The sequence below is a fragment of the Papaver somniferum genome, chromosome 5 (genome assembly GCF_003573695.1).
Source record: "Papaver somniferum cultivar HN1 chromosome 5, ASM357369v1, whole genome shotgun sequence".
Classification (NCBI taxonomy): domain Eukaryota; kingdom Viridiplantae; phylum Streptophyta; class Magnoliopsida; order Ranunculales; family Papaveraceae; genus Papaver; species Papaver somniferum.
In genome coordinates, this window is record NC_039362.1 from 185,743,633 (window position 1) to 185,769,055 (window position 25,423).

Genomic DNA, 25,423 nt, shown 5'->3' on the forward strand with positions numbered 1-25,423 from the left:
AGTCGTTCAGATGTTTTGGACCCAACATCATATTTCGATGTAGTCATTTTTCTTCACCTGAACAACCTTGTTTACAAGGACAGTTTCCGCACGTGCTATTCACATACGTGACATATGCTTCCACCCCACACCAAATCATATAGATTTGCGTTTAGTCAGTAATTGGCTCTATCATTTAATTTGTTGATTTAAATTTAACACACTCAATTTTTTTGAACTTGCACTAATCTTTGTAAATGTTATTTTTATTTTATTTTTGAAGGGATTTGATCCACTACCTTTGTCAAATTAATATAATTTTTAATTGAATCATATAGATTTGTGTTTAGTCAGTAATTGAAGAGTAAATTTAAAAGTAGAAATCAACTATCATCAAGATTTAAAGATATGATCAAACAGTCAAGCCTCTGATCTGTTTCTCGGGGTCTTCAATGGGTCTAAAAACTAGCTCACTTCTTTGCCCATTGGATTGGATATAAACCCTAATAATCAATACTTTTCACAAAGCTTGCTGACCTGCACGTGATGTGATTTGTCATTTATTTATTTTTAAGCACAACAGAAATTAGAAAATGAAGTTTTTTCTCTTTTCAAGAGTTGCTCACATGTTTTATCCCAAACAACATATTCTTATGTGCAAATTTGTTCTTCATGTGAACAAGTCATGTTAACATAGTCAGTCCCCTACCAAGAAATTTTTATTTCTCGATTTGTAATCAACAAGATAAGTGAAACTTGACATAACAAAAAGGAATGCTTCAAAAAAAAAAGGAATATTCCATTAGCGTGTAGATATTATCCATAGATTTTTTTCTCCATGTGGAAATTTCTTTCATACTTTATAGTTGTAGATATTTCCTAGTTTCTAGCTGCAGATATTTCCTGCCAGTGTAACACATTCATTCAAGTTAACCTGTTAGTTTTAAACACAAACATTTAAAAAATGGCAGTGACACAGATGTTAGTTAACAAAAGTTAAGTTTCCTGAACACTCGAAAAAGATTAAGAAGATAAAGATGTCTATGAGAACACTATTCGATCCTTGGGCCATGAGATAATACTTCCAACAACAGCATTAACATAATTGAACTTTGAAGTCGGCTTGTAGACATGAGAACCAACCATATGAGCAGTCATCACACGCACAGTGTAGGCTCCAAACCCTATTGGGTTCCCATGTATGAACTGGGAAGGATCCGTTTCACTAATTTCCGCATCATCCACCACCTCTCCATCCTTGTACCAACTTAGTAACTGGCAAGCTGTAAATTTCTCTGGCACTTGCACCTCATTTGGTCTACTAAGAGGACTGGGACTGTAAGTAGTTAAGGCTTTTTCATGGCAGGGAACAACTCTGCTAGTGCTAGCCTGGTTGTTGCTTGCAACTGGAGTACTGGCCATGTGATAGTGTGGGACTTCATCGCAGACACATTTCGAGCTCCTTTCCTATAAAAAAAAAATTCGGCAGTATTAGGGGCACAATCATGTATGAATTAATGAACTATAAAAAGAATACCAAAAACCAAGCCGTTAGCAAGATAAATTTTCACCTCTAACATCATAAGTCGATCATTCATTGCTCTACAGGTTTCCTGACACTCTTTAATGATCAGATTAAAGTGGGTATTGGTTGTAATCTTTTTACATGTCACTCTAAACCCCATTCCTTTAAGTCTTGCCCCTATAACTTCACAAAGAGCCTTTGTAAGAAGATCATCTGTCACGGAAGATCCACAATCAGTACCAACAGACGCTTGAGCTAAATCAATTTTTTTCTGTACAAATGTGAAACACATAAGATATTTTCGCATTATTGAAGTACACATAAATTCAAAAAAGGAAGAAGAGAAGATTTCTCACAAAAGCCTCTAGAACACTAGGATTTGGGTCCCTTCCGTCACACTGTTTGTGACCCTCTTTCCATAAATCAGCTATATCAATCTCTTCAGTTGTGTTCAGATGTTTTTGCTGCAAAGAAATGTGAATCCCACTTAGTTAACATATTCCACAAATTATACATACACAACTTACATCGGAATTCATGTTATGCATGACAAACTTTATAATTGGTGACAACATCCTATCTTGGGCATTGTTCATAAGAAAATAAAGCTCAAACTAGCAAACAGATGCAATACATAAAATTAAAAATAACAAAGCATACCATATCCACCTCCAGTTCGGGGTAACCTTTTTCGATTAATCGTGCGAGGGGTGGTATGCTTCGAACGAACTTCTTGCATTTTAAGTCTATTGACCTACAAAGGGAAATAGAGCAATCAATAGACACATTTCAAAAATTTCAAGCTTCAAATATAGTCATTCATTTTGTTAGAAACACTTACTTTGAATTCAGCTGAGTTTGCACGTTTCACAAACATTTTCCACTCACTGACAGTCATGCTTGTGGGCATTAGCTTTGCAATCATTTTCTCTCTTTCTTCCCCTTGTAAGCCTCGAGTACCAAACCGGCTTTCCTAGATCGAGTTTCTTTGATATATCTCCCATTTGGCAAAATAGTAGTCTTGGAAAAGTTCAGGCACAATGAACCGTTGCTGCAAATAAACGTAAATCATTTTAATTAGAACCTGCTATGAGCTAAAGAGTTTTCGACTAATGGAAAGAGTTGAAGAGTTGAGAATCGTTATAATTACCTCGACTATTTTCCATATGTTGGCCTTAGCCTCATGAGGAACAACTCTCCAATCCTTGAATGTTAACGGAATGTTTCGGAGAACTAACACCCCTAGACAACTGGCTAGATGCATAGAAGGATCACCAACAGTCTGTTCTTTAAAGTCGAAGAGAACTTTGCTTTTTGGATTTGTATTACCCAACTTCAGGGCATGCATCTGTGTTGGTCTACATGGAACAAACTTTCTTTTCTTCGTTGGTTCCACAACCTTATCTTCATCAGAATCAACATCAAGCTCTTCCTCTTGCACATCTTTATTGGGCTGTAATATTTCATCCTCTTCTTCCTCTTCAAAATCTGAAAGATTGTCATTTGGATTCCTGAGTTGAAAGCCTCGACATGGGCCAGTGCTTGTGTCCAAATTCCGCTTTACTTTCTTCCGCCCCTCTTTGGAATTTCCAGCATCTTTTTTAGACTTTATAGATGTCAACACAGTCGTCCTCTTAGAAGCTAGTGTCTTTCGAGATAATGAAGTTAGTATAGAAGTTCCAGGTTGTCGATGCCATGGAGTCTGTGAATTTGGTTTTGCGGACTCTTTCAACCTTGTTGATGATCGACTCTGACAAGTATTTGCACCAGTTGGTTCTGCAGACTGTTTGAACCTTGGTGATTCTGCGGTATTCTTTCTCGGTGTTCGGTACTTTGAAGAAAGTGAAGCACTTTCAGGTGGAGATGAATTATCAGGTTGGGACTGTTGACTCTTTGATTTCTTCTTCATCTGCAACAATCATAACTTAGTTAAAATGAGAAGGTAGAGAAATTTGTTCTGTTAATACAATGAAATTGAGATTAATATAATTTTCTTTGGCTTCTCTTAAACATAGCCCACACATTAATTAACCATAACCCAAAAAGTTTAAGTTACAATGAAAGACAAAAGTTAAAATGAAAAACCAAACAACTTTTAATTTTCTACTAACAATCCAATTTCAATATCCTTTTTACTCAAAATCAACATAAACCCTAATTTATTTTGTTTATCTTACTTAAAATTGATTATCATTAAGTTTAGTATTCTCTTAAATTGAACATTTATTTATAAACCCTAATCCTTACTTTTCCTCACAAAATAAATTCTAACTCTTAATAAATGGGCTACGGTTAATAAATGTGTGGGCTACATTTGAGAGGAGCCTTTTCTTTTCTATGAAAAGAACCAAAACCGTTGTTCTTATTTCCTTCTACTAAGTACAAAATCATGCCATTCAAGCTCCAATTTAAGGTTAACAGCATGTAAAAAAAACCAACATCAAAACAAAAAGAACTAAAATTAAAACAAAATTGTATGTTATAAAAAAATATGATAAAAAAACTAAACAAAAATAAAATAAAAAATCCGTAAAATTGCATTTTCATATCCCAAACCCTAGACTAGAACAAGAAACTCAACTTAACCAAATGAAATCAGAGAACGAAGGGTATGAAAGATTAATTTTTACCAAAATTTTGAGGGTTGCAAACAGATCTGAGTTTTCTGATGAGGGTTGCGATAGATCTGAGGTTTAAAAGATTTTTTGTAGATTGGGTCAGAGAGTTCGTAGAGAGTTTCCCAGATGAGAGGATTTGAGTTTGTAGAGGATTTTGATTTTTTGATTTTCTGAGATGCAAAAGAGTTAGAGTTGCAGAGAGTTTTTCTCTTTCTGAGATGAGAAAGAGTTTGAGTTGAATGGAGAAAGAACGGAGGGAGACCAAACATTTTGTGTGGTCCTCAAAAAAAAATTCGAAAATTGGAAGAGGTGACACGTTGCAAAACTTTGTGAGGGATTTTTGGGCGGGATGTTTGGGTGGAAAATATAGAATCCGCATGATAGGGCTTTAGAGTCGTTAGATTAGATTTTATGCAATCTGATTGGTTAAGAGAATAGGTTACAGATTGACAAATGTGTTTCTTCGATTCATTCGGGTATTTCATCAAATTTATGAGTTATTCCAATGTTATCGTGCAATACGAAATGACGCAAATCGAACTCATTTGGGTACACTTTTAAGGGTTGTCACCATCCACAACCTTTATAAGGGTTGCCGTGGAGGCATAAACGGAATTCTGTTGGTTTTTTCTCGCTTGTGCCCAACTTCCCTAACTTATACTGAATTCTTCATCACTATTCACATACCGTAAGCTGAGTCCCGTACCGGATAATGTTTTAGTAATAACCTTTGGCTTTCTAATTTCCAAAAACCCATTAGGTCTAATATAAAATCGATAACGAGCTTCCTTTGCCTATCCAAGGCCAAGTTTGACATGTTTTAGCTTTATCCATCCCTTGCTCTGCTCCGCTTTAACTTGGAAACATTAAAATCAATTTTTGCAAAAAACGGAAGGTAATACGAGGAGTTTTTAGCTTGATTTTGTTTTTCTATTTTTTTTTTGATTTTGCAAATCGATTCATTCGGGTATTTCATCAAATTTATGAGTTATTCCAATGTTCTCGTGCAATACGAAATGACACAAATCGAACTCATTCGGGTACACTTTTAAGGGTTGTCACCATCCACAACCTTTATAAGGGTTGTCGTAGAGGCATAAACGGAATTCTGTCTGTTTTTTCTCGCTTGTGCCCAACTTCCCTCACTTATGCTGAATTCTTCATCACTATTCATATACCGTAAGCTGAGTCCCGTACCGGATAATGTTTTAGCAGCAATATCTGGATTTATAATTTCAAAAACCCATTAGGTCTAATATAAAATCGATACCGAGAGGGCTTTACCTATCCAAGGCCAAGTTTTGCATGTTTTAGATTTATCCATCCTTTGCTCTGCTCCGCTTTCATTTGGAAACAATACAATCAAGTTTTGCATAAAACGGAAGGTAATACGAGGAGTTTTTAGCTTGATTTTTTTTTCTATTTTTTTCGATTTTGCAAATCGATTCATTCGGGTACTTTTAAGGGTTGTCACCATCCACAACCTTTATAAGGGTTCTCGTAGAGGCATAAACGAAATTCTGTTGGTTTTTTCTCGCTTGTGCCCAACTTCCCTCACTTATGCTGAATTCTTCATCACTATTCACATACCGTAAGCTGAGTCCCGTACCGGATAATGTTTTTGCAGCAACCTCTGGCTTTCTAATTTCCAAAAACCCATTAGGTGTAATATAAAATCGATACCGAGGTGGCTTTGCCTATCCAAGGCCAAGTTTTGCATGTTTTAGATTTATCCATCCCTTGCTCTGCTCCACTTTCACATGGAAACAGTAAAATCAAGTTTTGCGTAAAACGGAAGGTAATACGACGAGTTTTTAGCTTGATTTTTTTTTCCATTTTTTTCGATTTTGCAAATCGATTCATTCGGGTATTTCATCAAATTTATGAGATATTCCAATGATCTCGTGCAATAAAAAATAACGCAAATCGAACTCATTCGGGTACACTTTTAAGGGTTGTCAGCATCCACATCCTTTATAAGGGTTGTCGTGGAGACATAAACGGAATTTGTTGGTTTTTTCTCGCTTGTGCCCAACTTCCCTCACTTATGTTGAATTCTTCATCACTATTACCATACGTAAGCTGAGTCCCGTACCGGATAATGTTTTAGCAGCGACCTCTGCCTTTCTAATTTCCAAAAACCCATTAGGTCTAATGTAAAATCGATACCGAGCTGGCTTTGCCTATCCAAGGCCAAGTTTTGCACGTTTTAGCTTTATCCATCCCTTTCTCTGCTCCGCTTTCACTTGGAAACAGTAAAATCAATTTTTGTGTAAAACGGAAGGTAATACGAGGAGTTTTTAGCCGGATTTATTTTCTTCTATTTTTTTCGATTTTGCAAATCGATTCATTCGGGTATTTCATTAAATTTATGAGTTATTCCAATGTTCGCGTGCAATACGAAATGACGCAAATCGAACTCGTGCGGGTACACATTTAAGGGTTTTCACCATCCACAACCTTTATAAGGGTTGTCGTAGAGGCATATTCTTTTCTCCCCACCATTCCTAAAAGAAATCTTATCTTTCTCCACCACCGTTCTCTTTCTCCACCACCGTCATCTTACCTTTCTCCACCACCATCATCTTCTCCGTAGAAATTGCTTTCTCCACTGTCAAATAAGGTTTTGTATGTTTTATCTTTATCCATCCCTTGCTCTGCTCCGCTTTTACTTGGAAACAGTAAAATCAAGTTTTGCGTAACACGGAAGGTAATACGAGGAGTTTTTAGCTTGATTTTTTTTTCTATTTTTTTTGATTTTGCAAATCGATTCATTCGGGTATTTCATCAAATTTGTGAGTTATTCCAATGTTCTCGTGCAATACGAAATGACACAAATCGAACTCATTCGGGTACACTTTTAAGGGTTGTCACCATCCACAACCTTTATAAGGGTTGTCGTAGAGGCATAAACGGAATTCTGTCTGTTTTTTCTCGCTTGTGCCCAACTTCCCTCACTTATGCTGAATTCTTCATCACTATTCATATACCGTAAGCTGAGTCCCGTACCGGATAATGTTTTAGCAGCAATATCTGGATTTCTAATTTCAAAAACCCATTAGGTCTAATATAAAATCGATACCGAGCTGGCTTTACCTATCCAAGGCCAAGTTTTGCATGTTTTAGATTTATCCATCCTTTGCTCTGCTCCGCTTTCATTTGGAAACAATACAATCAAGTTTTGCATAAAACAGAAGGTAATACGAGGAGTTTTTAGCTTGATTTTTTTTTTTCTATTTTTTTCGATTTTGCAAATCGATTCATTCGGGTACTTTTAAGGGTTGTCACCATCCACAACCTTTATAAGGGTTCTCGTAGAGGCATAAACCAAATTCTGTTGGTTTTTTCTCGCTTGTGCCCAACTTCCCTCACTTATGCTGAATTCTTCATCACTATTCACATACCGTAAGCTGAGTCCCGTACCGGATAATGTTTTTGCAGCAACCTCTGGCTTTCTAATTTCCAAAAACCCATTAGGTGTAATATAGAATCGATACCGAGCTGGCTTTGCCTATCCAAGGCCAAGTTTTGCATGTTTTAGATTTATCCATCCCTTGCTCTGCTCCACTTTCACTTGGAAACAGTAAAATCAAGTTTTGCGTAAAACGGAAGGTAATACGACGAGATTTTAGCTTGATTTTTTATTTCCATTTTTTTCGATTTTGCAAATCGATTCATTCGGGTATTTCATCAAATTTATGAGATATTCCAATGATCTCGTGCAATAAAAAATAACGCAAATCGAACTCCTTCGGGTACACTTTTAAGGGTTGTCAGCATCCACATCCTTTATAAGGGTTGTCGTGGAGACATAAACGGAATTTGTTGGTTTTTTCTCGCTTGTGCCCAACTTACCTCACTTATGTTGAATTCTTCATCACTATTACCATACGTAAGCTGAGTCCCGTACCGGATAATTTTTTAGCAGCGACCTCTGCCTTTCTAATTTCCAAAAACCCATTAGGTCTAATATAAAATCGATACCGAGCTGGCTTTGCCTATCCAAGGCCAAGTTTTGCACGTTTTAGCTTTATCCATCCCTTTCTCTGCTCCGCTTTCACTTGGAAACAGTAAAATCAATTTTTGTGTAAAACGGAAGGTAGTACGAGGAGTTTTTAGCCTGATTTATTTTCTCCTATTTTTTTCGATTTTGCAAATCGATTCATTCGGGTATTTCATTAAATTTATGAGTTATTCCAATGTTCGCGTGCAATACGAAATGACGCAAATCGAACTCGTGCGGGTACACATTTAAGGGTTTTCACCATCCACAACCTTTATAAGGGTTGTCGTAGAGGCATATTCTTTTCTCCCCACCATTCCTAAAAGAAATCTTATCTTTCTCCACCACCGTTCTCTTTCTCCACCATCGTCATCTTACCTTTCTCCACCACCATCATCTTCTCCGTAGAAATTGCTTTCTCCACTGTCAAATAAGGTTTTGTATGTTTTATCTTTATCCATCCCTTGCTCTGCTCCGCTTTTACTTGGAAACAGTAAAATCAAGTTTTGCGTAACACGGAAGGTAATACGAGGAGTTTTTAGCTTGATTTTTTTTTCTATTTTTTTTGATTTTGCAAATCGATTCGTTCGGGTATTTCATCAAATTTATGAGTTATTCCAATGTTCTCGTGCAATACGAAATGACACAAATCGAACTCATTCGGGTACACTTTTAAGGGTTATCACCATCCACAACCTTTATAAGGGTTGTCGTAGAGGCATAAACGGAATTCTGTCTGTTTTTTCTCGCTTGTGCCCGACTTCCCTCACTTATGCTGAATTCTTCATCACTATTCATATACCGTAAGCTGACTCCCGTACCGGATAATGTTTAAGCAGCAATATCTGGATTTTTAATTTCAAAAACCCATTAGGTCTAATATAAAATCGATACCGAGCTGGCTTTACCTATCCAAGGCCAAGTTTTGCATGTTTTAGATTTATCCATCCTTTGCTCTGCTCCGCTTTCATTTGGAAACAGTACAATCAAGTTTTGCATAAAACGGAAGGTAATACGAGGAGTTTTTAACTTGATTTTTTTTTTCTATTTTTTTCGATTTTGCAAATCGATTCATTCGGGTACTTTTAAGGGTTGTCACCATCCACAACCTTTATAAGGGTTCTCGTAGAGGCATAAACGAAATTCTGTTGGTTTTTTCTCGCTTGTGCCCAACTTCCCTCACTTATGCTGAATTCTTCATCACTATTCACATACCGTAAGCTGAGTCCCGTACCGGATAATGTTTTTGCAGCAACCACTGGCTTTCTAATTTCCAAAAACCCATTAGGTGTAATATAAAATCGATACCGAGCTGGCTTTGCCTATCCAAGGCCAAGTTTTGCATGTTTTAGATTTATCCATCCCTTGCTCTGCTCCACTTTCACTTGGAAACAGTAAAATCAAGTTTTGCGTAAAACGGAAGGTAATACGACGAGTTTTTAGCTTGATTTTTTTTTCCATTTTTTTCGATTTTGCAAATCGATTCATTCGGGTATTTCATTAAATTTATGAGTTATTCCAATGTTCTCGTGCAATACGAAATGACGCAAATCGAACTCGTGCGGGTACACATTTAAGGGTTTTCACCATCCACAACCTTTATAAGGGTTGTCGTAGAGGCATATTCTTTTCTCCCCACCATTCCTAAAAGAAATCTTATCTTTCTCCACCACCGTTCTCTCTCTCCACCACCGTCATCTTACATTTCTCCACCACCATCATCTTCTCCGTAGAAATTTCTTTCTCCACTGTCAAATAAGGTTTTGTATGTTTTAGCTTTATCCATCCCTTGCTCTGCTCCGCTTTTACTTGGAAACAGTAAAATCAAGTTTTGCGTAACACGGAAGGTAATACGAGGAGTTCTTAGCTTGATTTTTTTTTCTATTTTTTTTGATTTTGCAAATCGATTCATTCGGGTATTTCATCAAATTTATGAGTTATTCCAATGTTCTCGTGCAATACGAAATGACACAAATCGAACTCATTCGGGTACTTTTAAGGGTTGTCACCATCCACAACCTTTATAAGGGTTATGGTAGAGGCATAAACAGAATTCTGTTGGTTTTTTCTCGCTTGTGACCAACTTCCCTCACTTATGCTGAATTCTTCATCACTATTCACATACCATAAGCTGAGTACCGTACCGGATAATGTTTTAGCAGCAACCTCAGGCTTTCTAATTTCCAAAAACCCATTAGGTCTAATATAAAATCGATAACGGGCTGGCTTTGCCTTTCACAGGACAAGTTTTGCATGTTTTATCTTTATCCATCCCCCCTCTCTGCTCCGCTTTCACTTGGAAACAGTAAAATCAAGTTTTGCGTAAAACGGTAGGTAATACAAGGAGTTTTTAGCTTGATTTTTTTTTCTATATTTTTTGATTTTGCAAATCGATTCATTCTGTTATTTCATCAAATTTATGAGTTATTCCAATGTTCTCGTGCAATACGAAATGACGCAAATCGAACTCATTCGGGTACACTTTTAAGGTTTGTCACCATCCACAACCTTTATAAGGGTTGTCGTAGAGACATAAATGGAATTCTGTTGGTTTTTTCTCGCTTGTGCCCAACTTCCCTCACTTATGCTGAATTCTTCATCACTATTCACATACCGTAAGCTGAGTCCCGTACCGGATAATGTTTTTGCAGCAACCTCTGGCTTTCTAATTTAAAAAAACCCATTAGGTGTAATATAAAATCGATACCGAGCTGGCTTTGCCTATCCAAAGCCAAGTTTTGCATGTTTTAGATTTATCCATCCCTTGCTCTGCTCCGCTTTCACTTGGAAACAGTAAAATCAAGATTTGCGTAAAACGGAAGGTAATACGACGAGTTTTTAGCTTGATTTTTTTTTTTCCATTTTTTTCGATTTTGCAAATCGATTCATTCGGGTATTTCATCAAATTTATGAGGTATTCCAATGTTCTCGTGCAATACGAAATAACGCAAATCGAACTCATTCGGGTACACTTTTAAGGGTTATCAGCATCCACATCCTTTATAAGGGTTGTCGTGGAGACATAAACGGATTTCTGTTGGTTTTTTCTCGCTTGTGCCCAACTTCCCTCACTTATGCTGAATTCTTCATCACTATTCCTATACGTAAGCTGAGTCCTGTACCGGATAATGTTTTAGAAGCAACCTCTGGCTTTCTAATTTCCAAAAACCCATTAGGTCTAATATAAAATTGATACCGAGCTGGCTTTGCTTATCCAAGGCCAAGTTTTGCATGTTTTAGCTTTATCCGTCCCTTGCTCTGCTCCGCTTTCACTTGGAAACAGTAAAATCAAATTTTGCGTAAAATGGAAGGTAATACGACGAGTTTTTAGCTAGATTTTTTTTTCTATTTTTTTTGATTTTGCAAATCGATTCATTCTGGTATTTCATCAAATTTATGAGTTATTCCAATGTTCTCGTGCAATACGAAATGACGCAAATCGAACTCATTCGGGTACCCTTTTAAGGGTTGTCACCATCCACAACCTTTATAATGGTTGTCGTAGAGGCATAAACGGAATTCTGTTGGTTTTTTCTCGCTTGTGCCCAACTTCCCTCACTTATGCTGAATTCTTCATCACTATTCCCATGCGTAAGCTGAGTCCCGTACCGGATAATGTTTTAGCAGCAATCACTGGACTTCTAATTTCAAAAACCCATTAGGTATAATATAAAATCGATACCGAGCTGGCTTTGCCTATCCAAGGCCAAGTTTTGCATGTTTTAAATTTATCCATCCTTTGCTCTGCTCCGCTTTCACTTGGAAACAGTACAATCAAGTTTTGCATAAAATGGAAGGTAATACGAGGAGTTTTTAGCTTGATTTTTTTTTTACTATTTTTTTCGATAATGCAAATCGATTCATTCGGGTATTTCATCAAATTTATGAGTTATTCCAATGTTGTCGTGCAATTCGAAATGACACAAATCGAACTCATTCGGGTACACTTTTAAGGGTTGTCACCATCCACAACCTTTATAAGGGTTATCGTAGAGGCATAAACGGAATTCTGTTGGTTTTTTCTCGCTTGTGCCCAACTTCCCTCACTTATGCTGAATTCTTCATCACTATTCACATACCGTAAGCTAAGTCTCGTACCAGATAATGTTTTAGCAGCAACCTCTGGCTTCATCACTATTAGTTATATATTTTTCCTCCACTGTTAGCAAACATTTGATTAAGAGTCTTGGCTGTTTTATTTCGTGGTTTCATACCATATTTGATGCAACTTTATTGGTGTTTTCGTTATCTTTGTAGCAAATTGCTAGATACTTCGAATCCTGCGAAGCTATGAAAGAATTTGAGGAATCATATCAAATTAGGTGAATTTTGATAACCTAATACGTAAAGCAAGCCCAAGAAGAAAAAAAAGCCCAACCAAGCAGCCAATCAAGCAATCTTGCATTTTTGTTTAACATAATTTTTGCATCTTTAAATGACCAGAAAACATCAATAGAATTTCAACAAGGATTTTCTTCTTATACAAAAGGTGTAGTTGCCACCCAGGGCATATACCCCGCATGAGGTTCTAATATATGCAAAAACCGAGTTGGCATCAGAAATGTAAATCATTATTTACCTAACTTACAAAACAACCAACATCTCAAAATAAATTGGGATGAAATAGAAGTCGGGTTGTTCAGGGCAATTCTCAACAAACTTGGCATACCAGTACGTTTCAACGTAGTTCCACAAATAATCTCTTATACGCGTGATTTCAGGATAAACTCCGTCTGGAGGTCTCATGTAATCACATATATAAATGTCTTGATGTTCTAGTCGATACATACCGCCACCCAGTGTTTTTTTTTTTTGGATGATATGCACCACACCATACAACATAGAGACACCTTGCCACGGTTTAGCCCTAACAAGTGGCAATATCCCCTTTTCATACTACTGCAATTTAGAGGTGTTCGGCTTCCCATTCACATAAGGCTGCGGAACAAAATCAAAGGTTAGTTAAAACAATGCATTACTCTAAAAATTAAAAATAATCTCGGTATCTCACGTAACATACTTCAAAATAAATGTCTATAGTGGTCCAGTTGCCACGTTTGCCAAGATTTGACTCGCGTATGAGGCGTAGCATGATGTTGATATGCTGTATGAAAAACCAAAAGATATAAGTTGAACCCCCACAAAAACTAAAACTGTTATCACCATAGAGTAAAAATATGATATCAACGTTGTAATTTAATTCAACTTAACATATATCCATCTCTAAAATCCCATCCTTGTCGAGTAATGTCTTAAAACCTTGACAGCTTAACCAGTCACCTTTAGCACCTTCATCTCTATGCCACACAATAACAACACGATAGTTAAAGAATTACTTTCTAAATAAACAAGTATACCGAAGAAAATAACTGATATATCAGGGACACTCACCCTTGGTGTATGAAATCATTCACATCATTTATGTCCTTCTTTATTATCAGCCGGCTAGTTTTGAAATTTCGAGAAAAAATTCTCCCTAACATCTCAGCCACCATCAATTAAAATACCAGAATTTTTCTCGCCATTATTCTCGAAATCCACAGAATTATTCTTTTTCTTACCACGCTTCCTCTTCTTACCAACTTCATTCTCGGTCCCAATGTTATTCACATTGGTGATTACATCTCGCAAAAACTTTACCTTTTTTGGAGCAGTCTCATCTGCGGCAACACTCGTTCTCTTTTTAGGATTTGTAGGAGTAGTCAATCCTGGAGTAGTAAATGCAGAAGTAGCATATGGTGACTTAATTTGTTTCCCAAGCTTCTTTTTCCTAACACCTTCAAGTACATTCTCATTGGCCTGGCATGATGACTGTGCATCATCATGTTGTTCTCTTTTCTGTTTTAAGATGTCCTGAACTATATCGGCCTACATATCCAGAGGGACGGAGACAATGAAATGAAATTAATACACCCATATCAACAAACTCTACTATAGAAAAAACAAAAATCTTAAAAATAAAAAGAAAGATACAATCAGATTAATATCCCTAATCTAACAACAACAAGAGAAACATACACCCAGACTAACAACCCTAATTAAGCAAGTTAATTGATACTCATGCATTACAACACAAGATACTGAATAAATGTGATATATTATGCATTTAAACAAAACAGATATTGCGTGTGAGGAAATAATCTTTACATGCACATGCACCTTGAATTCTAAACACATCTACTGTGAACCTGAAACCACTATAAATATTGGTTGCATGAACAATCTAATTTGTTTGAAGACTACCCGTCAAATCCGACCCCAAATTCTCAACCAAGATGTCCAGTTTGAAGAATACTCTGCTGGTTGTGGCTCTGAGCTTATGCTTGCTTCTTCTGGGTTTTTCCTACTCTGCCGAGGCAGCTGCAAGACCAATTACTGGTTAGTATATATGTATAATATTGAAATCTTAAATCTTAAATGTTATCTTATTTTAGTTAACAACGATCAACTGACCAATATATCTCTCTTTCGATAAAAAAAAAACTGACCAATGGATGCACGTTGCCTGCACGGTTATGTAGATGTTGCAGCAAATCGACGATGTGATGTCAGATATTTTTGTGCTGATGATCATGATCCTCAGTGTAGTAAGTCATGTCTACAATTAGGTTTTCGGGGAGGCATTTGTTTGCCCCCTGATGCTTCATCAAATCATGAGAAGAAGATTGATGTTAACCGGTTTGCAGTTGTAACGCTACCTGGTTGTTGTTGTTATCATTAATCTTGTCTTTCCAATGTCCCAAACTAATGATAATAATCATATAAAAAAATAAAAATGATTGGTCTACCTGGCCTTTTTATTATTATTTGTTCTTTTTTTTTTTTTTTTCATTTAGGAAATGAAAATTAACGATCAATGATCTGTTCTGTTCTCACCTTTGTTCGTAAAAGATAACGAAGACCTATTTTGTGTCTATACATATATTTATAATTATGTGAGCACTCAAAGGACAAGGAAAAAAAACATGAGAGAGAGAGAGAGATCGCAAATCTGGAGAAAACTCAGGCGACAATTCGGTGACCGACTCAGTTATTTTTTATCGAAACTTCTGATGATTAATAAACAGCCAGCAATTCTGGATGGTACAAGTGAACTTGGTGGGATTCAATCAAGCAATCACAGAGAAAATTTAAATGCATATGGTGTTACTGGGTTAGAAACACAAATGATGGGTTTACAGATGGAATTAGGGCAGACAAAGAAAGAGTATGAGAAAGGTTTGAAGAGTGGAATTCAAGGTGATGGCATGAATATGAGTATTGATTAATCAGATGATAGTGGAGATACCCATCGTGGTTCTCTTCCTTCTCAACATGTTAAATCAAAACCCATCTCTTATAGAGACGCTTTTGTGAATTCTGAATCAAGATGGGAAAATTGCTTCCTTGAATGAGGATTCCAAGATTTGGAGATGGAATTCGAGGAGTTGTGTGCGGATGCAACATGGGAGGTTGATATAGATGATGGTATTCCATCCATATCTTTAGATGTTGATACCAAAAACGTATTGTTCGTAGGATTTAAATTTATGTCTTTAAAGGTTAATGAATTGTGGAAACCAACTGGTAAATTACAAATTCTTGACCTTGGTTTTGATTTTCTTCTATTCAAGTTTGAGAATCCTGGATGATTATAGATTTGCATTGTGGGAGGGTCCTTGGTTCATTGGTGGGCATTATCATGATGAGAAGATGGAACCCAAATTTCAAACCCTCTGGAGCTTCAATTCATACAGCAGTTTTATGGGCTAGGGCGCTAGGCTGTCTGAACTTCCTCTCGAGTATTTTAATAAGTCTGTGCTAGAGAAAGTAGGAGGAAAGCTTGGCAGACTTATAAAAGTGGATACTACTACTGAACTAGTTTTAAGAGGGAAGTTTGCTAGAGTCTGTGTTTAAGAGGGAAGTTTGCTAGAGTCTGTGCTGAAGTTTGTACTGATAACCCATTAGTTCCGTTAGTTAAAATCGGTCCCATTAAACAAAAAAGTGAATATGAAGGTGTGAATTTGATATGTTTTCGTTGTGGAAAAATATATCATAAAAAGAAAATTGTCCACAGCTTGTTTCAAATTCTCATGATGTTGCAGGTGCAAAAAGCTCAGTGAACACGAAGGAAAGTTTTAGTACATGGTTGATTGTGGCCAAGAAGAAGGATAAGCTTGGATGTAGTGGTTTCCGAATGACTAACCAAAGGGCACAAGAGGGAAACAGAGAGGTAAGAAACAGGTTTGAGTCTTTAGCTGAGCGGAACTCTTTGGATCAGCCAACTCGGGTTCTGAATGGTCAGGTTGATTCCGGTAATGGCCAGCTCATGCCCAGTAACAGTAGAAATAGTGAAGAAGCATTTAATGAATGGCAAAAGGAAAGGCCCGCCAGACAGTTTCAAATTAGAGAATTGAATGGCACAGTTTAATGAAAATCAGGAGAATGATAACAGAGTTATAAGTTAGTGGATGCTCAATCATCACATAGTAACATGCCACGGAATCACTACACCAAATTTAGTGATTAGCAACGGTGTGTGTCAGTTGCAAAGTGGGGTCGTAATCGCAAATTTTCGCAACGGCGACATTGCCATGCAAATTTTCAATCGCAACAGTTATTAGTTGTTGCAACGTTAAATTAGAAGGTCAACACATCACAACAGATTATTGCAATTATGAAATTTTTGTAACAACAAAAAAAATAGTGGCAAAACCAGAGCAACAAAAAAAAAATAGTGGCAAAACCAGAGTCCCTATAACAAATCAAGTTATCCCTGTTCATTTCGAAATCAAACTAATCCAACATATCTATAAAAAAACGTTATTCTAAACGCAAAAGGTAAGAAACATATCACAAAAAGTTTGGAAAAAAGAAAAAACAACTTGAGCAGTTTTGAAATCTAGAGTGGCCTCTTTCCTCTGCCGAATTTGTTAAGTTCTTAAAGTTCTTAATACAATAATCACACCATTATCGGAGATCTAGTTGTAGATGTTTGGTGTATCCACATAAGCTGAAGCAGCAACCTCTGGCTTTCTAATTTCCAAAAACCCATTAGGTCCAATATAAAATCGATACCGAGCTGGCTTTGCCTATCCAAGGCCAAGTTTTGCATGTTTTAGCTTTATCCATCCCTTGCTCTGCTCCGCTTTAACTTGGAAACAGTAAAATCAAGTTTTGCGTAAAACGGAAGGTAATACGAGGAGTTTTTAGCTTGATTTTTTTTTCTTTTTTTTCGATTTTGCAAATCGATTCATTCGGGTATTTCATCAAATATATGAGGTATTCCAATGTTCTCATGCAATGCGAAATGAGGCAAATCGAACTCATTCAGGTACACTTTTAAGCGTTGTCACCTTCCACAACCTTTATATGGGTTGTCGTAGAGACATAAACGGAATTCTGTTGGTATTTTCTCGCTTGTGCCCAACTTCCCTCACTTATGCTGAATTCTTCATCACTATTCCCATGCGTAAGTTGAGTCCCGTACCGGATAATGTTTTAGCAGCAACCTATGGCTTTTAAATTTCAAAAAACCCATTAGGTCTAATACAAAATCGACACCGAGCTGGCTTTGCCTATCCAAGGCCAAGTTTTGCATGTTTTAGCTTTATCCGTCCCTTGCTCTGCTCCGCTTTCACTTGGAAACAATAAAATCAAATTTTGTTGTAAAACGTAAGATAATACGAGGAGTTTTTAGCTTGATTATTTTTTTCTATTTTTTTCGATTTTGAAAATCGATTCATTCGGGTATTTCATCAAATTTATGAGTTATTCCAATGTTCTCGTGCAATTCGAAATGACGCAAATCGAACACATTCAGGTACACTTTTAAGGGTTGTCAGCATCCACAACCTTTATAATGGTTGTCGTAGAGGAATAAACGGAATTCTGTTGGTTTTTTCTCGCTTGTGCCCAACTTCCCTCACTTATGCTGAATTCTTCATCACTATTCACATACCGTAAGATGAGTCCCTTACCGGATAAAGTTTTAGCAGCAACCTCTGGTTTTCTAATTTCCAAAAACCCATTAGGTCCAATATAAAATCGATACCGAGCTGTCTTTGCCTATCCAAGGCCAAGTTTTGCATGTTTTAGCTTTACCCATCCATTGCTCATCTCCACTTTCACTTGAAAACAGTAAAATCAAGTTTTTCATAAAACGGAAGGTAATACGAGGAGTTTTTAGCTTGACTTTTTTTTTTCTATTTTTTTTCGATTTTACAAATCGATTCATTCAGGTATTTCATCAAATTCATGAGTTATTCCAATGTTCTCGTGCAATACGATATGACGCAAATCGAACTCATTCGGGTACACTTTTAAGGGTTGTCACTATCCACAACCTTTATAAGGGTTGTCGTAGAAGCATAAATGGAATTCTGTTGGTTTTCTCTCGCTTGTGCCCAACTTCCCTCACTTATGCTGAATTCTTCATCACTATTCACATACCGTAAGCTGAGTCCTGCACCGGATAATGTTTTAGCAGCAACCTCTGGCTTTCTAATTTAAAAAAACCCATTAGGTGTAATATAAAATCGATACCGAGCTGGCTTTGCCTATCCAAAGCCAAGTTTTGCATGTTTTAGATTTATCCATCCCTTGCTCTGCTCCGCTTTCACTTGGAAACAGTAAAATCAAGATTTGCGTAAAACGGAAGGTAATACGACGAGTTTTTAGCTTGATTTTTTTTTTCCATTTTTTTCGATTTTGCAAATCGATTCATTCGGGTATTTCATCAAATTTATGAGGTATTCCAATGTTCTCGTGCAATACGAAATAACGCAAATCGAACTCATTCGGGTACACTTTTAAGGGTTATCAGCATCCACATCCTTTATAAGGGTTGTCGTGGAGACATAAACGGATTTCTGTTGGTTTTTTCTCGCTTGTGCCCAACTTCCCTCACTTATGCTGAATTCTTCATCACTATTCCTATACGTAAGCTGAGTCCTGTACCGGATAATGTTTTAGAAGCAACCTCTGGCTTTCTAATTTCCAAAAACCCATTAGGTCTAATATAAAATTGATCCGGGCTGGCTTTGCCAATCCAAGGACAAGTTTTGCATGTTTTATCTTTATCCATCCCCCTCTCTGCTCCGCTTTCACTTGGAAACAGTAAAATCAAGTTTTGCGTAAAATGGTAGGTAATACGAGGAGTTTTTAGCTTGATTTTTTTTTCTATTTTTTTTGATTTTGCAAATCGATTCATTCTGGTATTTCATCAAATTTATGAGTTATTCCAACGTTCACGTGCAATACGAAATGACGCAAATCGAACTCATTCGGATACACTTTTAAGGTTTGTCACCATCCACAACCTTTATAAGGGTTGTCGTAGAGACATAAACGGAATTATGTTGGTTTTTTCTCGCTTGTGCCAAAATTCCCTCACTTATGCTGAATTCTTCATCACTATTCACATACCGTAAGCTGAGTCCCGTATCGGATAATGTTTTTGCAGCAACCTCTGGCTTTCTAATTTCCAAAAATCCATTAGGTCTAATATAAAATCGATACCGAGCTGGCTTTGCCTATCCAAGGCCAAGTTTTGCATGTTTTATCTTTATTCGTCCCTTGCTCTGCTCCGCTTTCACTTGGAAATAGTAAAATCAAATTTTGCGTAAAATGGAAGGTAATACGAGGAGTTTTTAGCTTGATTTTTGTTTCTATTTTTTTTATTTTGCAAATCGATTCATTCGGGTATTTCAAATTTATGAGTTATTCCAATGTTCTCGTGCAATACGAAATGACGCAAATCAAACTCATTCGGGTACACTTTTAAGGGTTGTCACCATCCACAACCTTTATAATGGTTGTCGTAGAGGCATAAACGGAATTCTGTTGGTTTTTTCTCGCTTGTGCCCAACTTCCCTCACTTATGCTGAATTCTTCATCATTATTTACATACCGTAAGCTGAATCCCGTACCGGATAATGTTTTAGCAGCAATCTCTGGATTCTAATTTCAAAAACCCATTAGGTCTAATATAAAATCGATACGGAGCTGGCTTTGCCTATCTAAGGCCAAGTTTTGCATGTTTTAACTTTATCCATCCTTTGCTCTGCTACGCTTTCACTTGGAAATAGTACAATCAAGTTTTGCATAAAACGGAAGGTAATACGAGGAGTTTTTAGCTTGATTTTTTTTTCTATTTTTTTCGATTTTGCAAATCGATTCATTTGGATATTTCATCAAATTTATGAGTTATTCTAATGTTGTCGTGCAATTCGAAATGACGCAAATCGAACTCATTCGGGTACACTTTTAAGGGTTGTCACCATCCACAACCTTTATAAGGGTTATCGTAGAGGCATAAACGGAATTCTGTTGGTTTTTTCTCACTTGTGCCCAACTTCCCTCACTTATGCTGAATTCTTCATCACTATTCACATACCGTAAGCTGAGTCCCGTACCAGATAATGTTTTAGCAGCAACCTCTGGATTCATCACTATTAGTTATATATTGTTCCTCCACCGTTAGCAAACATTTGATTAAGAGTCTTGGCTGTTTTATTTCGTGGTTTCATACCATATTTGCTGCAACTTTATTGGTGTTTTCGTTATCTTTGTAGCAAATAGCTAGATACTTCGAATCCTGCGAAGCTAGGCTGTAGAACTATGAAAGAATTTGAGGAATCCAAATGATGCAAATCGAGCTTATTCAGGTACACTTTTAAGCGTTGTCACCTTCCACAACCTTTATAAGGGTTGTCGTAGAGACATAAACGGAATTCTATTGGTTTTTTCTCGCTTGTGCCCAACTTCCCTCACTTATGCTGAATTATTCATCACTATTCCCATACGTAAGTTGTGTCCCGTACCGGATAATGCTTTAGCAGCAACCTATGGCTTTCTAATTTCCAAAAACCCATTAGGTATAATATAAAATCGATAACGAGATGGCTTTGCCTATCCAAGGCCAAGTTTTGCATGTTTTAGCTTTATCCGTCCCTTGCTCTGCTCCGCTTTCACTTGGAAACAGTAAAATCAAATTTTGTTGTAAAACATAAGATAATACGAGGAGTTTTTAGCTTGATTATTTTTTTCTACTTTTTTCAATTCTGCAAATCGATTCATTCGGGTATTTCATCAAATTTATGAGTTATTCCAATGTTCTCGTGCAATTCGAAATGACGCAAATCGAACACATTCGGATACACTTTTAAGGGTTATCAGCATCCACAACCTTTATAATGGTTGTCGTAGAGGCATAAACGGAATTCTGTTGGTTTTTTCTCGCTTGTGCCCAACTTCCCTCACTTATGCTGAATTCTTCATCACTATTCCCATACGTAAGCTGAGTCCCGTACCGGATAATGTTTTAGCAGCAACCTATGGCTTTCTAATTTCCAAAAACCCATTAGGTCTAATATAAAATCGATACCGAGCTGGCTTTGCCTATCCAAGTCCGAGTTTTGCATGTTTTAGCTTTATCCATCCGTTGCTCATCTCCGCTTTCACTTGAAAACAGTAAAATCAAGTTTTGCGTAAAACGGAAGGTAATACGAGGAGTTTTTAGCTTGATTTTTTTTTCTATTTTTTTCGATTTTTCAAATCGATTCATTCGGGTATTTCATCAAATTTGTGAGTTATTCCAATGTTCTCCTGCAATACGAAATGATACAAATCGAACTCATTCGGGTACACTTTTAAGGGTTGTCACCATCCACAACCTTTATAAGGGTTGTCGTAGAGGCATATTCTTTTCTCTCCACCATTCCTAAAAGAAATCTTATCTTTCTCCACCACCGTTCTCTTTCTCCACCACCGTCATCTTACCTTTATACACCACCATCATCTTCTCCGTTGAAATTGCTTTCTCCACTGTCAAATAAGGTTTTGCATGTTTTATCTTTATCCATCCTTTGCTCTGCTCCGCTTTCACTTGGAAACAGTAAAATCAAGTTTTGCGTAAAATAGAAGGTAACATGAGGAGTTTTTAGCTTGATTTTTTTTTCTATTTTTTTCGATTTTGCAAATCGATTCATTCGGGTATTTCATCAAATTTATGAGGTATTCCAATGTTCTCGTGCAATACGAAATGACGCAAATCAAACTCATTCGGGTACATTTTTAAGGGTTGTCACCATCCACAACCTTTATAAGGGTTGTCATAGAGACATAAACGGAATTCTGTTGGTTTTTTCTCGCTTGTGCCCAACTTCCCTCACTTATGCTGAATTCTTCATCACTATTCCCATACGTAAGCTGAGTCCCGTACAGGAATATTTTAGCAGCAACCTATGGCTTTCTAATTTCCAAAAACCCATTAGGTCTAATATAAAATCGATACCGAGCTGGCTTTGCCTATCCAAGGCCGAGTTTTGCATGTTTTAGCTTTATCCATCCCTTGATCTGCTCCGCTTTCACATGGAAACAGTAAAATCAAGTTTTGCGTAAAAAGAAAGGTAATACGAGGAGTCTTTAGTTTGATTTTTTTTCTATTTTTTTCGATTTTGCAAACCGATTCATTCGAGTATTTCATCAAATTTATGAGTTATTCCAATGTTCTCGTGCAATATGAAATAACACAATCGAATTCATTCGTGTACACTTTTGAGGGTTGTCACCATCCACAACCTTTATAAGGGTTGTCGAAGAGGCATAAACGGAATTCTGTTGGTTTTTTCTCGCTTGTGCCCAACTTCCCTCACTTATGCTGAATTCTTCATCACTATTCACATACCGTAAGCTGAGTCCCGTACCAGATAATGTTTTAGCACCAACCTCTGGCTTACTAATTTCCAAAAACCCATTAGGTCTAATATAAAATCGATATCGAGCTGGGTTTGCCTATCCAAGGCCAAGTTTTGCATGGTTTAGCTTTATCAATCCTTTGCTCTGCTCCGCTCTCATTTGGAAACAATACAATCAAGTTTTGCGTAAAACGGAAGGTAATACGAGGAGTTTTTAGCTTGATTTTTTTTCTTATATTTTTTTCGTCATTGCAAATCGATTCATTCGGGTATTTCATCAAATTTATGAGTTATTCCAATATTGTCATGCAATACGAAATGTCGCAAATCGAACTCATTCGGGTACACTTTTAAGGGTTGTCACCATCCACAACCTTTATAAGGGTTATCGTAGAGGCATAAACGGAATTCTGTTTGTTTTTTCTCGCTTGTGCCCAACTTCCCTCACTTATGCTGAATTCTTCATCACTATTCACATACCGTAAGCTAGGGGTGTAAATATTACCCGAAAAAACTCAGCCTGTACGTACCCTCCCAAGCCCGCCTGTACCTGAAATTGCCCAAAGCCTGTTATGCCCCGTTGCGGGCTACCCGGCCTGGCCTGGTTAGTGTGAATGGGCGGTCCCAGGCTTTCTCCAAAAATTTTCTACCCGGCCTGGTGCCCGCCCAAACTACTTGACCCATTACCCGTTCTATCTGCCCGCCCAAACTACTTGACCCATTACCCGTTCTATCTGCCTGACCCAAGTGCCTGGTCATTATTTCGATATACCCGAGAATATCTTGAATCTTCCATAATTCCATTATTCCCTAAAACTAGCCAAAACAAAAGAAGGAAACAAGTTTATATTTCTTTCCATATCTTTGGAGTAAATCAGAAAAGATTTCATCTTATCAATCTGCAGAAATTCTACCCAAACTTGCGGAAATTCTACCCAGAATTTTAGGAAGTTAGATTTCTTTATAAGCTAGTATGATTTTCTCTTTATCTCTGACTTTAGGGTTTCAACAAGAGAAGAATTTTCATCAGTCAAAAATCAAAAAAAAAAAAAAAAAATTGATCGGTGAATCGGAGGTGTCTGTGGCTGTAAGTATTTTCTTAAAACTTAATTTATATCTATCGAAGTTATGTTATCAATTTAATTTTTTAATTTCTAGTAATTTCTAGTAATAAGTTTAAAGTATGATTATTGAGATTCTGAGAAATGAATTTCATGCTTATCAATTGTTTGTAGAGTTGTCTAAAACAAGTAATTGCATGTTATACTGTCCTCTAGATTCTGAGAAATACAGTTAGATCTGTATGGTTTAATATAATTGCATGTTATACTGTCCTCTAGATTCTGAGAAATACAGTTAGATCTGTATGGTTTAATATAGAGTAATCAATAGTTGTATTCACATCTTCTTTTAATAAGTTAGATCTCAAAAGCACAAGCTTTTTCAGATGCACACAGTAACTAATTAGTTAGATCTCAAAAGTACAAGTTTTTTACATATACTTAACTATCTATGTTATGTTGTTAGCAGGAACATACAACATGGATACTACTGAATTTCAAATGAATACTCAAGGAGATAACGGGACTAACTTGAACGGTGATGTTGCTGCCTCCACAAATCCATCAACTATAACCATAGATGAAGGGAAGCAAAAAGAATCTAGGCTGAGATCAAAGGTGTGGGGTGATTACGAACGCTTTACAATGGCAGATCCAGAAAACCCTACCAAAGTCTTAAAGAGAGCACGTTGCAAACTATGCAGTGTTGATTTTTCTGGGGATCCTGGTGCAGGCACATCACATCTCAATAGACATACTATAAGCTGTCAGAAAAAGCAAAAAACTGATTCCGAGCAGACCTTAATAGCCAGGGATGGGGAAGGTAATATCATTTCTTTTCAGTTTAGTCAAGCTAGAGCAAGAAAGAATATCATTAAATTTATTATCTTGCGTGAACTTCCTTTCCAATTCGTTGAAGATAAATTTTTTGCATGGTGTATCAACGACAGCTTTCTTCCTAGTTTTGTTAGTTTTAGTCGAACTACTGCTCGAAATGATATCTTGAAGTTTTTTAGAGAAGGGAAAGAAAATTTGAAAAAAGTTCTTTTGGAAAATTCAGGAAAAATTTCTTTGACTTCAGATATTTGGTTATCAAAATGTCAGAAATTAAGCTATATTTCACTCACTGGCCATTTTATTGATAAGGATTGGGTGCTAAGAAAAAGAATCTTGTCTTATTTATTAATCGATGTGTCACACACCGGAGAACAAATTTCTGAGATGATTAATCAAATGTTAGTTAATGATTGGGAAATTTCTCAAAAAGTATTTTCTCTTTCGATGAATAATGCTAGTGCAAATACATTGTCAATCAAACATTTGAAAGTGTTAATGCCTAACCTTCAATCGAAAGGGGATTTATTTCACGTGCGTTGTTGCTGCCACATACTAAATTTAGTTGTTCAAGACGGATTAAAAGTTAAGGAATTTAAGGAGATGCTTGAAAATATTAAGGATACTATAGCTTTTATGTTTGCTTCTTCTGTGAGATATGGACAGTTCAGAAATGCATGTCGGTCAGTGGGTATGCATCCTAAAAAGCTCCAAACTGATTGTGA

At 36.7% G+C, this 25,423-nt stretch overlaps 1 protein-coding gene and 1 long non-coding RNA gene across 2 annotated transcripts; one reads left to right on the top strand and one right to left on the bottom strand.

Moving 5' to 3' along the window:
• Positions 1-890: 890 nt before the first annotated feature.
• LOC113278325 lies at positions 891-2,208 on the bottom strand. The gene is made up of 4 exons (XM_026527195.1): positions 2,165-2,208; positions 1,861-1,968; positions 1,551-1,717; positions 891-1,446 (listed from the first exon to the last, which is right to left on the bottom strand). The coding sequence occupies exons 3-4, from the start codon at positions 1,662-1,664 to the stop codon at positions 1,021-1,023; spliced, it is 540 nt and encodes a 179-aa protein (XP_026382980.1). The 5' UTR covers positions 1,665-1,717; positions 1,861-1,968; positions 2,165-2,208; the 3' UTR covers positions 891-1,020.
• Positions 2,209-14,369: 12,161 nt separating this feature from the next.
• On the top strand, positions 14,370-14,931 carry LOC113278326. Its single transcript, XR_003325434.1, has 2 exons — positions 14,370-14,503; positions 14,647-14,931. It is a non-coding gene; the product is annotated as an uncharacterized LOC113278326 (long non-coding RNA).
• Positions 14,932-25,423: the final 10,492 nt, after the last annotated feature.